The sequence below is a fragment of the Pecten maximus genome, chromosome 17, assembly GCF_902652985.1.
Source record: "Pecten maximus chromosome 17, xPecMax1.1, whole genome shotgun sequence".
Taxonomy (NCBI): Eukaryota; Metazoa; Mollusca; class Bivalvia; order Pectinida; family Pectinidae; genus Pecten; species Pecten maximus.
Window position 1 is genome coordinate 18,534,452 of NC_047031.1, and position 15,823 is coordinate 18,550,274.

At 38.1% G+C, this 15,823-nt stretch overlaps 1 protein-coding gene across 1 annotated transcript; it reads right to left on the reverse strand.

Annotated features, from left to right (window-relative positions):
- Positions 1-13,963: 13,963 nt before the first annotated feature.
- On the reverse strand, positions 13,964-15,213 carry LOC117315185 (Werner syndrome ATP-dependent helicase homolog). The gene is made up of 3 exons (XM_033869330.1): positions 15,209-15,213; positions 14,256-14,874; positions 13,964-14,113 (listed from the first exon to the last, which is right to left on the reverse strand). The coding sequence occupies exons 1-3, from the start codon at positions 15,211-15,213 to the stop codon at positions 13,964-13,966; spliced, it is 774 nt and encodes a 257-aa protein (XP_033725221.1).
- Positions 15,214-15,823: the final 610 nt, after the last annotated feature.

The window sequence follows — 15,823 nt, forward strand, 5'->3', positions numbered from 1 at the left end:
CACTGTACTATGGATTCGGCGGATTAGGAACACCCGATGCAGTTTTATGCCGGGATGAAGATGTTAAATACGTTCACCATATTCGGACATTCCACTATTTGCCTTTACATTACTTGATTTTATTTTATATATCTGGAACTTTCGTGTTAATATTCATTATAGGGCGACTGTTATATGTTCAGTAGAAGTTTATATAATTATAGAACCTGGTAAATAATCATATCTACATGTACACATGTTAGCTAATTTGCCAATAATTAGATGGACCTCGGTTCTCTAAACAACTTGGATGTTATCTATACTATGTTCATGTAATACTGGTTGTATCCAATTATCTTTGTGTAGTTATAATTAATGTGGTGTTTACATGTAGACTTCAGGTCACGAACCCCATAACCATATTAAGTTTACCATTAAAGGAAATCTATCTGTCCGGCCAATGCACATCATGATCATTATAAAAGAGTAGCCTTCCATTGAACTATTGTCGCTCTTAGCTGTCTGCGTACGGACACATCATATACCCACCTGCACCAATAAACAGAGGAACCTCAACTCTACGACTTCATCTTTATTCAACTCTACAACTACAACTTCCACATCTACACATCAAAACCACAAAAAACATAAGATTATTATATTTTAATGGGGCCAGTACTTCCAGAAAATTTTGATGTTGATACTGCAAGCCCCATTGATTATTTCTACCTTTTCTTAACTGAGAATCAGTTTTCCGCCATAGCTCGACACACTAATAACTATGCTTGCTGGCGTTTGGAAAACGAAAGTAGATTTGACCCAAAATGGTGAAGATGGTTTGGTTTGGTTTATTTTGTTTAACGTCCTATTAACAGCTAAGGTCATTTAAGGACGGCCTCCCGTGCGTGCGACATGCATGCGTGTGTTGAGTGCGTATGTGTGTTTTGGGAGGCTGCGGTATGTTCGTGTTAAGTCTCCTTGTGATAGGCCGGAACTTTTGCCGATTTATAGTGCTACCTCACTGAAGCATACTGCCGAAGACACCCAGCAGGACACCCCACCCGGTCACATTATACTGACAACGGGCGAACCAGTCGTCCACATCCTTGTATGCTGAGCGCTAAGCAGGAGCAGCAACTACCATTTTTAAAGACTCTGGTATGTCTCGGCCAGGGGACAGAACCCAAAGCCTTCCTCACAGGGGCGAACGCTAACCTAAAGGCCAAAAGTGAGGCAGTGTCAAGGGAGACGTTAGGAAGAAAAAAGTTGTAAAGAACGAAGAGAAAAGATAAGAGCCCAAATTTAGTCGCCTCTTACGATCATGCAATGGGGGCAGCAGGTACAATTCTTACGCCCTACCTGCAGGGTAAAAAAATTGAAACCAGACCTGGTTCTGGTTAAGTGCAAGACGTCTGGGTGGCATGTCGCTAGCGAACAATCCTGTTAGACCGTTAACGGCACCATTCCTAGCCATGTGGGCTTAAACACGAAAATAAATCATTGTTCTGGATTTTCAATGAAATAATTTGAGTCGGAGCTTTTTTATCGTGTCGGTCAGGTTTAGGCAAACAATATTTTATTTTAGGCCTGTCGAATGTCTTATTCGTGTTAGCAGTGAAGGGCCTCTCCTGAAGGAGTTTGACAGCAAACCATACATTGAAAAGTGGTTCGAAACTAAAAGGAAGTTGAAGAACAGGGGCTGGCCAAACAACATTTAGTGGGACTTTGATGAATCAAAATGACTCAATACAAAATAATGAATACAAATGACATAATACAAAAATATGATTTTCTGTTTTTAATACTGCACCTGTTTATACATCATTGCATGGTTGGTGTAATGGTATTTTTAAAGTTACTTAAATAAAACACATCTATTACATCTGATCTGTCTGATTCGGATTAAATAGTTACTGGGAAGAGCATCTGGCAAGTCTAGTCAAGAAAATTCACCTTGTCGAGTCCAAATTTACCTTTTCTTTATTTTTGGGGTAATATGGGCCTCACTTCTAGTAAAGGATTGATGTTCACATTTAGTCATTGAGCAAGAACAGGATGGTTTAGAGCTATTCGACAATTAATTGTGTGGGGGAGGTTTGGTTTGGTTTGATTTATTTTACGTCCTATTAACAGCTAAGGTCATTTAATGAAGGCCTACCGTGTTTGCGATTTGCATGCGTGTGGTGAGTGCGTATGTGTTTTTCGGAGGCTGCGGTATGTACGTGTTAAGTTTGGTTTGGTTTATTTTGTTTAACGTCCTATCAACAGCTAAGGTCATTTAAGGAACGCCTCCCGTGCGTGCGACATGCAAGCGTGTGCTTAGTGTTTATGTGATTTGGTTTGGTTTATTTTGTTTAACGTCCTATTACCAGCTAAGGTCATTTAAGGACGGCCTCCCGTGTGTGCGACATGCATGCGTGTGGCGAGTGCGTACGTGTTTTTGGGAGGCCTGCGGTTGTTAAGAAAGAAGAGAAAAGATCAGATCCAAAGTTTAGTCGCCTCTTACGGTCATGCAATGGGGACAGCAGGTACAATTCTTACGCCTACCTGCAGGGCAGGAGCTGAAGGACCCATCCTTTTCAGTCTTAAAGGAAACCGTCAACTTCACCCGGATTTTGTCTCAAATGCTCCTTTCTCGTCTGCCAACCTCAGGACTTGGCTCTGTTCTTGTCAACCTGGCGGGACAGATCTTCTCCCTGTTAAATAACCAGCAGAAGATGACCCTTTACCTCCCAGTTTGAAGGGCCATTGAAAGATTTAGATATTCCTTCGTCTATATCCTTCTAAGGAACCTTGGAAACATTTCAGTAAACCTGATGGGACAGATCTTCTCCCTGTTAAATAACCAGCAGAGGATGACCCTGTACCTCCCAGTTTGAAGGGCCATTGAAAGATTTAGATATTCCTTCGTCTATATCCTTCTAAGGAACCTTGGAAACATTTCAGTAAACCTGATGGGACAGATCTTCTCCCTGTTAAATAACCAGCAGAGGATGACCCTGTACCTCCCGGTTTGAAGGGCCATTGAAAGATTTAGATATTCCTTTGTCTATATCCTTCTAAGGAACCTTGGAAACATTTCACCTCACTTGCGGCAGAAGATCACTTTCGGCCAACGTTGACCGGTTCTTGTAAACCTGATGGGACAGATCTTCTCCCCGTTAAATAACCAGCAGAGGATGACCCTGTACCTCCCAGTTTGAAGGGCCATTGAAAGATTTAGATATTCCTTCGTCTATATCCTTCTAAGGAACCTTGGAAACATTTCAGTAAACCCGATGGGACAGATCTTCTCCCTGTTAAATAACCAGCAGAGAATGACCCTGTACCTCCCAGTTTGAAGGGTCATTGAAAGATTTAGATATTCCTTCGTCTATATCCTTCTAAGGAACCTTGGAAACATTTCAGTAAACCTGATGGGACAGATCTTCTCCCTGTTAAATAACCAGCAGAGAATGACCCTGTACCTCCCAGTTTGAAGGGTCATTGAAAGATTTAGATATTCCTTCGTCTATATCCTTCTAAGGAACCTTGGAAACATTTCAGTAAACCTGATGGGACAGATCTTCTCCCTGTTAAATAACCAGCAGAGAATGACCCTGTACCTCCCAGTTTGAAGGGTCATTGAAAGATTTAGATATTCCTTTGTCTATATCCTTCTAAGGAACCTTGTATTCAACATAACAAAGCTTATTGTCACACTCGTGTTTATATGTATATGCAAGCTATGCAAATGGCTGGTTTTATGCTGCAACACATTAACTTTCTCTTGTAATTTTATTCTGTTTTGTTGAGTTATGTCCCTTTATGGGACCCCTTTTTTTTTTTATCCCGTTAGGGTTTGGTTTGGTTTATTTTGTTTAACGTCCTATTAACAGCTAAAGTCATTTAAGGACGGCCTCCCGTGCGTACCCCAGAGCATACAGCACTTGCTGGCCGCTGATTGGTTGTTTACTTTTCTTCACTTGGATTTTTTTTTCATAATCGCCATTTTGTTTTAACGCATCTAGCACTAAATCTTAAAACTGAGCTATTTTGATGAATTTCACGCCGTCCCAATTTGGCTATTTTGTTGTAAGACGACTTCTCATAGGATGGATGTGTTATATTTATAAAAAATCCGGCTATTTGGTCTTTTGATCGACGAGAAAACACGCCAGTGCAAGCGGTCATCGCCAACAACGAAACAAGTATTTACATTGGCCCGATATGTCAGCATCCTCTGCTGCTTTCCGCAAGTACATCAGAGCTAACAATGTGGTTTAATGAGTTAGCTTACTCTTTTGGAACCTGCTTGAGCCGGTTTCCAGGCATTTTTTATACATTACAGTAGATGTCATCTTGTATACATTATACTTCCATAATGTTCTTGGTTTTTTCCCTGTATTTGGTTTGGTTTGGTATTTCTGGACATGTTATTTTTATATTCATATCAATATCCGTAAGGAAGATATACCGTAGGTCGTTCACATGTTTGCTTCGGTCTGTTTGAGCCCGTCACAGCTTTGCAATGTGCATTTTAGTTTACATCTGCTTATAAAATTTGGTTCAGTAACTTATATTTTCATGCATATCAATATAAGTAATCTTTCCTGTTATATTGCTTTTACCTCGGGTTTGGCTTGCTTGAGTCGGCCTCAGCTTTGCAATATGCATTTTAGTGTAAAGCTGCTTATAGCATTTGGTTTATTGCTTTTACCTCAGCTTTGGCCTGCTTGAGCCGGTCTCGGCTTTGCAATGTACATTTACGGTTACATATGCTGATCTTATAACATTTGCTTTCATATTTTAATTTGTCATGTTTATATCTTCTTTGTTGTATACTTTTGATTGCATTTCACAATATTACTGGCACCTGTCCACATCTACCTAAAATCCGTGCCCTCCAAGGTTGTGTTATAGACTGGTGTGTTATGGCTCGCAGTTCAAACGTTTTGTCATCATTTTGAAGAATGGTTTAGTTAATTCATTGACACATCTGTCAGTCACTTCATATATACATTTTAAAATAAAGAATGTCTGTGCAATAAAATATACGTCAAGATAAATATGTAATTATAAGCAGCAGATTTCGGTATTGTTATTGGATAGATTTCTTCGGGCTACGGGATTCTGGAAAAAAAATCCTTAGATAAAGCATGAGCGATTCCCTAACGTCTGGTTTCATGTCAACGCTACCTATGTATCATAGTAGTTGAGCAATGTTTTCCTGAATGAAAGCCCACTGGCGACACAATCGTCAATCGTCCCTTAAAGACCCGATCTGACCCAGTTAAATCCCCCCCCCCCCCCCCCCCCCCCCCCCTGGACAGCCATTAAGCCTATAAGGACAATGACACGCCTACAGTGAGATAAGCAGCAGTGCTGTGATATAAATAGTAATAGTAAGACTGGGCACATGGCTGTATACATGTGTACAATACAATAACATCATACTCACAAAACTGATGTTAATCCACTTTTTCAGTTTATGAAGAAATGAATGATTGTAATCACAGAAATTGTAATTGGCGTTGCCAAGTTAGAAACCTTTTATTGTCATCAGGTTTTGGTGATGTTAATTGGTTAACCCAATGTGTTGATAACGAAACTGTATTTTTACATTGTTTTAAGCAGCGTTTGATTGATAATTTTATTCAAACAAGGAATGAATTTTTTGAAAGGTCGTCTAAATGTTTTTTGTATAAATTCCTGATCGATAGCTTTACGTTACAATTTTACTTAACAAAGTCTATTCCAGATGCATATTTCAAATTAATTTCGAAATCATGGACTCTCCTCGCATCAACTTTGTATAGAAGAAGGCCGGTATCGTAATATACAAAGGGCAAATAGATTATGTCGTTATTGTAATCAAAACCAAGTAGAGGACGAGTTCCATTTTATTTTGGTCTGTCCACTCTATGTAGATATTCGTAAACAGTTTATCAAAAAGTATTATTGGAATCGCCCTTTTTCATTCAAACTTGTCCAGCTTTTATCTGTACGTAACAGAAAAGATTTATGTAATCTCGGAAAGTATTTACAATCAAGCTTGTTATCACGGTCCAGAATTCATAGTTTAATTTGATCTCATTTACTTATTTATGTTATATTACATTAGTACATTTTCCGACTCCTGCATTTGCTGTATAGTCCATCCCCTGACAGCACTACTTGACATATAGACCCTACTATTGTTTTGCTGATATATTTTACTTAGCCTCTTTTTCAGAATTGCTGCCGATTCTTCAATTATTCACCATCAATTATGAATTAGTATTTATGTTTAAAATTGCATTTGTTACTTTAGAGCCGCCCATCTTTATTAATTTCTTAATCTTGTACCTATAATTGTTTTCGAACATCTATATTGTCCATGCAATGTACAAGATCATGTTTATTATTTGATGATAGAATTATTTAGTATTTCATATGATTGATTATATGTTATGTTATTATGTATATGTATCATTATGAGCCGTAAGGCTTAAAGTGAATAAACAATACAATACAAGATAACCACTAGCCAGCTATTATCATCCCCTCGGGAATCGGGGAACGGGGAATCAAGGGCCTAATTAATAGAGTCGATGCCGTTCTCAGTGGTGAGTAATAATGAAACAATTCAAAATTTAATTAGAACTTTACATGGATTTGGTTTGGTTTATTTTGTTTAACGTCCTATTAATAGCTAAGGTCTGTTCGTGTTAAGTCTCATTGTGATAGGCCGGAACTTTTGCCGATTTATAGTGCTACCTCACTGAAGCATACTGCCGAAGACACCCAGCAGCACACCCCACCCGGTCACATTATACTGACAACGGGCGAACCAGTCGTACACTCCTAATATGCTGAGCGCTAAGCAGGAGCAGCAACTACCATTTTTAAAGACTTTGGTATGTCTCGGCTAGGGGACAGAACCCAAAGCCTTCCTAACAGCGGCGAACGCTCAACTAAAGGCCAAATGTGAGGCATTGTCAAGGGAGACATTAGGAAGAAAGTTGTTCAGAAAGAAGAGCAGAAACGAATCTTCTCAAAAGACGAGTGCCAAAGGACGGGGGAAAAGACCAAGGAGGGTGCCAGCCCGTTTTGAAGAGGCCGACAAGTCAGCAACTAAGAGGAGGAAAGAAAGTTCTCCCGGTGTGGTGTGCACCTTGACCTTGATCAAGCTGGGGGGGGGGGGGGGGGGGGGGGGGGAATCTAGTAATGAAAAACGGTAAGTTAGTTGTCCAAAAACGCATATATGTGAAACCCATAACAAACATTCACCATTGGACAAGCGCTTTCATGGTGTTTATGAGTATCGCCTTGGAAAAACACCCGGGGAAAGCACAAGAGTTCCTCAAGTATATGGCAGATATAAGGCTTGCAGCAAGTATGTCATCATCTAACGAGTGGTCAAAGTACGACGAGCAATATCGCCTTAAGAAAACTCGCTACCCAAACTCGTCATGGGGGGTTATTGATAATGAGCTTTGGCTTTTATACATGTCTAATAGGGTGCCTGTACAAAGGGAAGTAACTCCCATTCAAATAACGAACGAGGCGACACCAACAGCTGGGTCCAGTAAACAGTTAGGCGATGGGGGATTTTCAAATAGTTTTCGTACCTCACGGGCTAAAGACTGCTGGGGGTTCAATAAGGGGCAATTGTTCCTTTGGGGCCAACTGCAAATTTATACACGCATGCGCGGTTTGTGGGGGACAACACCCAAGATCAAAGTGCAGCAAGAAATAGGTCAATACACTCATTAGGCTACTCCCCAATCAAATTAGAACTGCTGTCACATCTTTAATCTACATATCCCCCCCCCCCCCCCCCCCCCAAAAAAAAAAAACCAGTAGCAGAAGAATTAATACATGGTTTTCGGTATGGTTTTCCTCTGAAATATAAAGGGCCTCGCTTACCTACTACAGCAAAAAATCTCCGTAGGGCTGTATTATATCCAGACATAATTAAGGCAATAATCCAGAAATAGATAGAGGCCGGTCGGATAGCAGGCCCATTTACTTGCTCCCCTATGCCAACTTTACGAATTTCCCCTTTAGGCCTAGTTCAAAAAAAAAACCATGTCAAACATTACAGAACCTACATAACTGTGGAGACAAACAGTAATAATATCACATTCCCGACTCCTTAATTAACTCCAGCCCAAAGCTGACGTGTTTTAAAGTCCAACCCACCACTGTTTTGAGAGCGTAGCTGAAGTAAACCTACGTAAATAATGTAAACATACAGAAAGCTCGCTCAGTTTTCCGAGCGTGTCATGTTCTAAAAGAGCCTAAAAGCGTACATTAGTCTGCTCTGTTTTCAAAGCATAAGTGTCTAAACTAGCTCCATTATTCTGAGTCGCTGTTTTCAAAGCGTCAGAAATGATGCGGAAACCGACTGCAACTCACCAATTCTCCGGCAGAAAGGCCCAATTTCTTGATTGATTGATGTGGCTTTACGTCCTTGTTCCGGTTATAACCGAGCCTGGGACACAACGGCACAATTTCACACACGTGCTCGACTTTTATACCCGTGACCTTGTGATCCCAGTGAACCTAATTATGAGACCCAGCGACTGGCTCCGCCGCCAGTGCCTCGACCAATAACAGCACTCGATACATGCTGAGCACGGCCCATCTCTAAAGATGCCGCAATAACAACCCGAAGCAGACACATGTCAAACTAGACACGATATCCCTCCGAAAATCCTAGGCTGAACCCCCCAGAGTACGGCTAACATCGCGACTAAGGGTACGTACACCTTGTAAGAGCCAAAGCCACTACAGAGTCACTTGCCACAAAACGTCCGATTAGCCTAAGCTACTTTACAGACCAAATCGCAGACGACGAGAATTCCGTCTAACTTGCACGCATTGTTTAGCACACAACAACAAATGATAATCACGGGTATATGTGTAACAGGAATCACTAAGCTTTATGCATACGGGTGGACATTAACTTTCCTTCTTAATATTATATTCATGTGGATTATGTGCCTTGTGTATAAAGTGAAAATGTTTAATAGTGGCACGTCGCGTGTGAAGCGGTGTTATCGCATTAGCGAATGGACAGTAATTATATTTTTTCGAAATTGATAATGTATTGCCATTGTATAAATTGTATAGGTTGAGTGTTATTGAATTGATATTTGTTTATCAATTTAAATTTAGTTTTCAAGTATACTACATGTATATGTTAGATAGTCATAGAGTTAATATGGTACTTACTTATACATTCCTGTTGTAATGGAACTTTTAATTTTGTATTTTGTATATCAATATTAATGTATAGTCTAGCTGGTTATATCAAGACTCCATGCGAGATAGATTTGGGACAGCATCTAATTGATTTATAAATTATAACATTTAGACTATTATAGGCAAATGCCACACCTATCATTACGTTGTAGGTTTGTGTATATGGCCTATTTTTCAAAAAAGGGGGGGGGGGGGATGTAACAGGAATGGATAGTGTTAGTGTTAGTTATAACATACCTCGTGTTCTCAGTTAGCGTCGTTATTAATATACCGGAAGTCTGTTTACTTCCGCTTTTAAATTATTCCGTAAGCATTAGTTTAAACAATATTTTATTCATTAATCAAAATAATCAATACATATACAAATATCTTTTATGGGATGGGAAAACAAGCTTTGAGCTTATAGTAATTCCTTTCCATTTACATACAAAGGCACACCGGTGACGCTACACGTGGTTTCAATATAATAGATTTAAATAAAATGTTGACGGACGATGCCCCATGGCACAAGCTCGCCGGTCATTTGTGAGAAATACAGCAGCAACAACAGAAATAAGAATGAACACATTATGTCCTTTTTGACCCTTTAGCGTTTGAATGTGGGGCGATTGTGGATTGGCCGAAAATGAGATGTTGCTACAGTACCTATTCAGTCATAGACGACTCGGACCAGCCCTTTAAATGCAGTAGAACACTGTATGTAATAAAATGTCAATTTGGTATGATTTTTCTGTACAGTTAAACGGTTTACAAACAGATGTGGACGATGGGATCGCGTACACATAGATCCCTCAGCACGTGGAGCCATACTTATCCAGTGGACGATGTATCTCAGCACGTGGTCAATTCGCTTGTTTCGTACGTAAACTTCAGCATTCCTGAAGTCGGTTCTTACCACTGTCCATTATGATGTATAGGAGATATATGGATAATGCAGAACTATCCGTCTTTCCCTGGCTGTATTTTCTAGATGTAACCGTGGAAATATAACGGAAGTACTTTCCCTTATCTTCCTATCTCCGGTAACGGGTCGGTTCGCCCCATATGTCGATTTGCGCGAAATCCCGTTCGTCCGAGGTTGTTTCGTCCTAATTTTACATTTACATTTAGGTGTATAAGGCCGACTAAACCACAGGGCCGAGGTGTCTATAATTCGTAGCAAGTCTTAGTTATAACGTAAAGTATCGGACGCCAGATATGGAGTCAACACTCGGAACACCTCGGCCGATTCTCTACGGTCATCTAACATCGGATGTATCACGGTCGTCGCCATATTGGAACTACTTTCAAGTTCCCGGATGCGGGGCGGGAGGGGGAGGGGTAAACATGGCTGCGTCCATGGATACAACACCCGTGAAAAGTGTTTTGCCCAATACGACGTGCATGCTTTGACTACAAGAAAACCGGAGGGCTCACTGTTTGATAAAGTCCAAGGCTACAAAAGAAAACTATCTAAATGAAAGTTGAAAGACTGAGAAAAGGAATTTCTATTCCTGCTGATGACAACTCTGACAATGAAGTTTGATAAGTTGTACATCTGTATATGTGAAGAGAATGTTTCTTTAGTCAGTTCTTGAATGGAAGGTGTGAGTTCAAGGGAAGACTGTGACTTATAAGTAAATTATGGTAAGTGTATGTGGGTCTACCCGCCACCCTTACAACCATATTGCTTACTCACTATAACCGCATACCTTCCAATATACATCATGATCAGTGTAACAGTACTAGTGCAACTATTGTTTCATTAATTACTTACCTTCACAACAATTATGAGATGTCTACATGATTGTAATCAATTGTATTAGTACCTATTACATGTATATATTTTAAATTTACTTTTATATGTTTTTATATGCCAGTTTATAGTGGATATCTATGGTGTAGGTGGGAAATACCCAACACCCAGATAGTAATCTGCAAATAATGCACATATCCACATATAACCTATAGGTGGGTACAAAAGTATGCGAGAATACTATAAAAAAGGAGTTAAAAACCAGTTGTACGTGCGACACACTCGTCACCCATACAGGTTACATTCTTGATATATCAAAACACATTTACATGTGTATATATAGATGACTAGTCTTATGTATTTGTGCTTCTGTGTGCATATATATTGGTGATTTACTAAGAACTCGGTGTAGGTGAGGATCTACCCGCCAACCAGGTAATTAAGTTTCTGTATAAATCTCGGCATATGCTGAAATTCATATAGTACATATAGTGTCATATTAATGATCATTTCACATACAGATGACCAAACTGTATTTTGTATCAATGTATAGCATAGGCCTGTGAAGAGAATATATTACCGGTATAAAAATATACTCTTGTAACACCTGATTGATGTAGGTGGGAACCAAATACCCTGTAAGGTATAAATATTAATACATGACATGTATAATATACATTTGGTTGAATCCACATTACTTATGTGTGACCCTAAGAAACACTTTTATGTATTCTACCATATATCTTGTTTACATACTGGACATATATGTGTGTGTGTGTGTGTGTGTGTGTGTGTGAATTACAGTATATATATCTATTGACTAGCTTGATATATAGCAAGATGGATGATATTATCTGCCACACTAGGTTTCATTTTTGGTAACACTAATATTATAGTAGTACTGCTGACTTCCGGTTTCAATTCTTGATGTAATGAATGTGGTGTGGCACATTGTGAAAGTGTGAACAACTTCTCAATAACAAAGTTGTCCAGATGGCCCTAATGCATGCTAGGATGTAGTGTTACAAAATTTGTTTAAATGAACGACCTTGACCTTCATTTGTAGGTCATAGGGGTTAAATATGCTAAAATCAAAGATATTTAACACCTCAGGTGACCATTAAGGCCCATGTGCATCTTGTTGTTTTTATTCAAAAAGTATATTTGGAGCTGTATATAGTTTCTGTCTTTGAAAATGTTGATCAATATATATAAATACTCACCTCATTACTTGTTCAATTAATATCAATACAATTGACTTCATCGTATGCCCCAATTTCAACAGAAATTACTTTTTGTATCAGACGCAGTCGAATCCCTGCTAGTTTAAAGTTCCTTGATATATCTTGTGCAATCTGATGCCAAGTAAGATGTATACAGGTACCAGCAAGTGAGAATCTGAGTCATCGCTTTAGCTTGTTCACTGTATCTATTTCAATACATGTACTTAACTTTTCTGATAATAAATTGTTATAATTGCAATATTTTAATTCATATAGATGTAAATGTATTTTAAGTTGATCCTTGTTAAATGTCTGCTATATATAACTATATATAGTTTAAAAATATAAATTCAACACGACAACTGTATATATATACACACACACATATATATAGCTCCATATAGCTTGACAATGAAGAATCCTAAATATTCACAGGGATTTCATTATCATTCAATTAATTCAAAGTAATTAATTGTTCAAAATATCAACTGTTTGCATTATGTAACTGCCTGAATACTGTTGATCTAGGAAATCATTATCAAATGCCACCAATGATACTATATACACAGTAATCAAATAAATTGTCATATGTGGACTCATTAGCAATAAATAAGTGACAAAGATTTTAACTATAGTCTGATTTTTCCTTATTAAGTTATAATAACTTTTGTGTAACGATGCTGCATTGGTTATGAGTCGTCTGTATCAGGTAGTAGACCAGAGTCTCCTGTCCACATATTCTTTTGTATTGTTGTTAGCCATATATATCACACTGCGAGTTTCACCAATCATTAGTGTTGGTATGATTATTGATTATAATCAATAAGTTAATCCTGCTGAACCAATGGGGGGTTTTCAGGTGGCACATTGGTAACACATGCACTTGCCTTTCACCTAGGCGGCCGGGGTTCGATTCCCCCTATCGGATGTGGAAAGATATGAGGTCACCTCTCCGACCACATGGGTTTTCTTCAGGTACTATAATGGTTTCCTCCCACAGCAAGACCTTTCGTGCGCTTCCATCCAGGCCAACAAGCGTGTTTAATATAAGTTAATATAAATTGTTTCAAAATTGTTTTAAATCAATTACAAAGGTTAATGATTGATTATAAATTTTTATAATCAATTATTTAAAAAAAAAACCAAAAAACACCATTTTCAGATTGCCAGTGATTCTGTATTCTTGCCCTTTTCAAAGGACATGCAATTGCAAGATGTCAAAACATAAATATGACAGAATGATTTTACATAATAATTAGTCATACATGGGTAAATACCAAGCTAAATAAAACAAGCATTCTGTGAGTATTGCTAGACCAATACATGTCCCCTACCGGTGCCCCCAAGTTAAAACTTTAGCCAAATTTGAGTAAAATAAAATACAACTGAAACATTATCATTTTATGAAAATAAGTTCATTCCAAACAATGTGTAAATTCAGCTCTATTGGGGTGAATAAACAATGTTTCCTGCCCATAAAAGATATTCAGGTATTTGTTTGGTATGTCTACTGTACAGAGTAAAAGAATCTAAAGTGAATTTAAATTGAAATGTGTAATAACTGAAGTATCTTGACCACAAACAAAATTCAGTGATTCCAGATCTCCTAACAATTGGTGATCGGGCAGTTTATATCCATCAGATCAAACAAATGAAACTGGTGTTATTGTGACAGTGTTATTGAATGGTTTCTCACAGGAAATAATCTCTGCAAAAGTGATCATGACATAGTGAGAGTGTCACTATACCTGGCATTAAATATAATCCCTGTGAACAATTGTCTTAAGAATCTACTTTATACAGCAACAGAATCCACAAGAATGATGTGTATGTGACTAGATGCAGCGAGTTGCTTAAAATTACACTTGACGGGAGAAATCATATATACAGTCAGTAACGACGAGTCATTTTCTGCCACAAATGGGGCAAAATTTTTCCTTTGGTCCTGAAAAAACAACAGTTTCAAATCCAAAGTAATTCACAAGAATAATTCTATAACATGTTTCACTTTCACAAAACTTTCTCATTTCTTCCGTCATACCGATTCTGTTTTTTGCAATATAATTTTTGTTGTAGTAAAGAATTGCCACTGACGGTTGTCCAACACGTCCAGCACGACCGATTTCTTGTAGGTATTTCTCCAGGGTTGTTGGGGGCCTGCAATGAATGATACGTGAAACACTTGGAGCATTAAGCCCCATTCCCAGTGCAACAGTTGCCAAAACTAATCTGACTTTAGGGGTTTCTTTAGTCAGTTCTTGAATAGTGATTTTCTTCATGGACTCTGCATAATCTTTGTGGTATTGGGCATATATTCTATTCTGTGGAATTTCCTCACCATCATAGCTGGCACCCTTAAGTTTATACGAAAGAAACTGATAAAAATAGGACAATGCTTCCAAACTTTCCACATACATTATGGTTACTGGAAAATGAACTCCTTTTTCCAGCAATTCTGTTGCCACTGGTTGTATCAAGTCATCAAATTTGTCAAATTTATGAAAGTTTGGCAATCTGGTTCTAAAGTCTATAAATATCTTTGGACGGTCCACATTCTCACTGATAACAAGTGGATTTTTCAAATTCAGCTGTTTAGATAGACTTGCAATTGATTTCGGTGTAGCAGTGAGAATTAAATGCAAAGCTTTCTCTAGAATGCACATTAACTCCCCAAGCTTCTGGAATGCAGGACGGAATTCTTCTCTCCTTCAAAAAAAAGGAAAAAAATTGCGGTTGACATTAACAAATATAGAACAAGATTAATTCGTAATTGTTTGTCGCCTCTTTCCTGCACATGCTTTGTCGATAAATTTCCCAAAAACGGGCTATGATTAGATATTCATTAATGTGATGATATCAATAACCCTGCACAGTTTTAATTCAATCCGACACCAATGAAATTATAACAATTTTAATTATAATACAAATTATCAAAATTTACCATTTTCTTAAAAATATATTGTTGAAGGCAAAGACTGGTTATTGCAACTTGATTTCTTTTTCAATAAGGACTGATTATACTCTAAAATATGAATTCTACCTCATTTTATTTTGCAACATTGCCCTAATGTTGATTTAATTTTTTTTTGCAAATGTGTATTTATACATACCATTCTGAAACCATATGGACTTCATCTATGACTACTGCACAAATGATCTCTTGGTACAGTTGAGACCTAAGAAGTTGAATCTGGGTGACAATAAATTATGCAAAAGTCTCCTCTCTCCAGTTGCTCAAATGGAACATCAATTTCAACATATTCATGATCCTGTTCCTCATCGTTCTCGCAATCCGCATCTGTATAAGTTGAGCCATGAGTACCTGTGAAATGTGAAACAGAGATGGGTTATTCAGGCTGATTTCACACTAGTCAGAACAATAGGTTATGTCATGCCTACTGGTGGTTTCAGTTGGTTTGGGTTATGTAAGTTTGAAAAAGGAAAAAGTACTGGTGAGCTGATAACAATTGTCAAAGCAATGAAAAATGAAAGGTACCATACATGTTACGGGAAAGAGTATTATTCAATATTCATCTTGCATTTTGGTACATGACATTTTAAATTTGGTTGTTTTTAAATACGAATGAAATTGACAATTAAAGCATTCTACTTTACAGAGATGCATATCTAGCCAAACCAACAAAGCCAGACCATC

What these genes read in the sequence shown, in the direction of transcription:
- LOC117315185 (XM_033869330.1), bottom strand. An exon ending in GTGTTGGACAACCGTCAGTG is followed by an intron (nt 14,114 to 14,255) that starts GCAATTCTTTAC and finishes TTGTTTTTTCAG; the next exon opens with GACCAAAGGAAAAATTTTGC.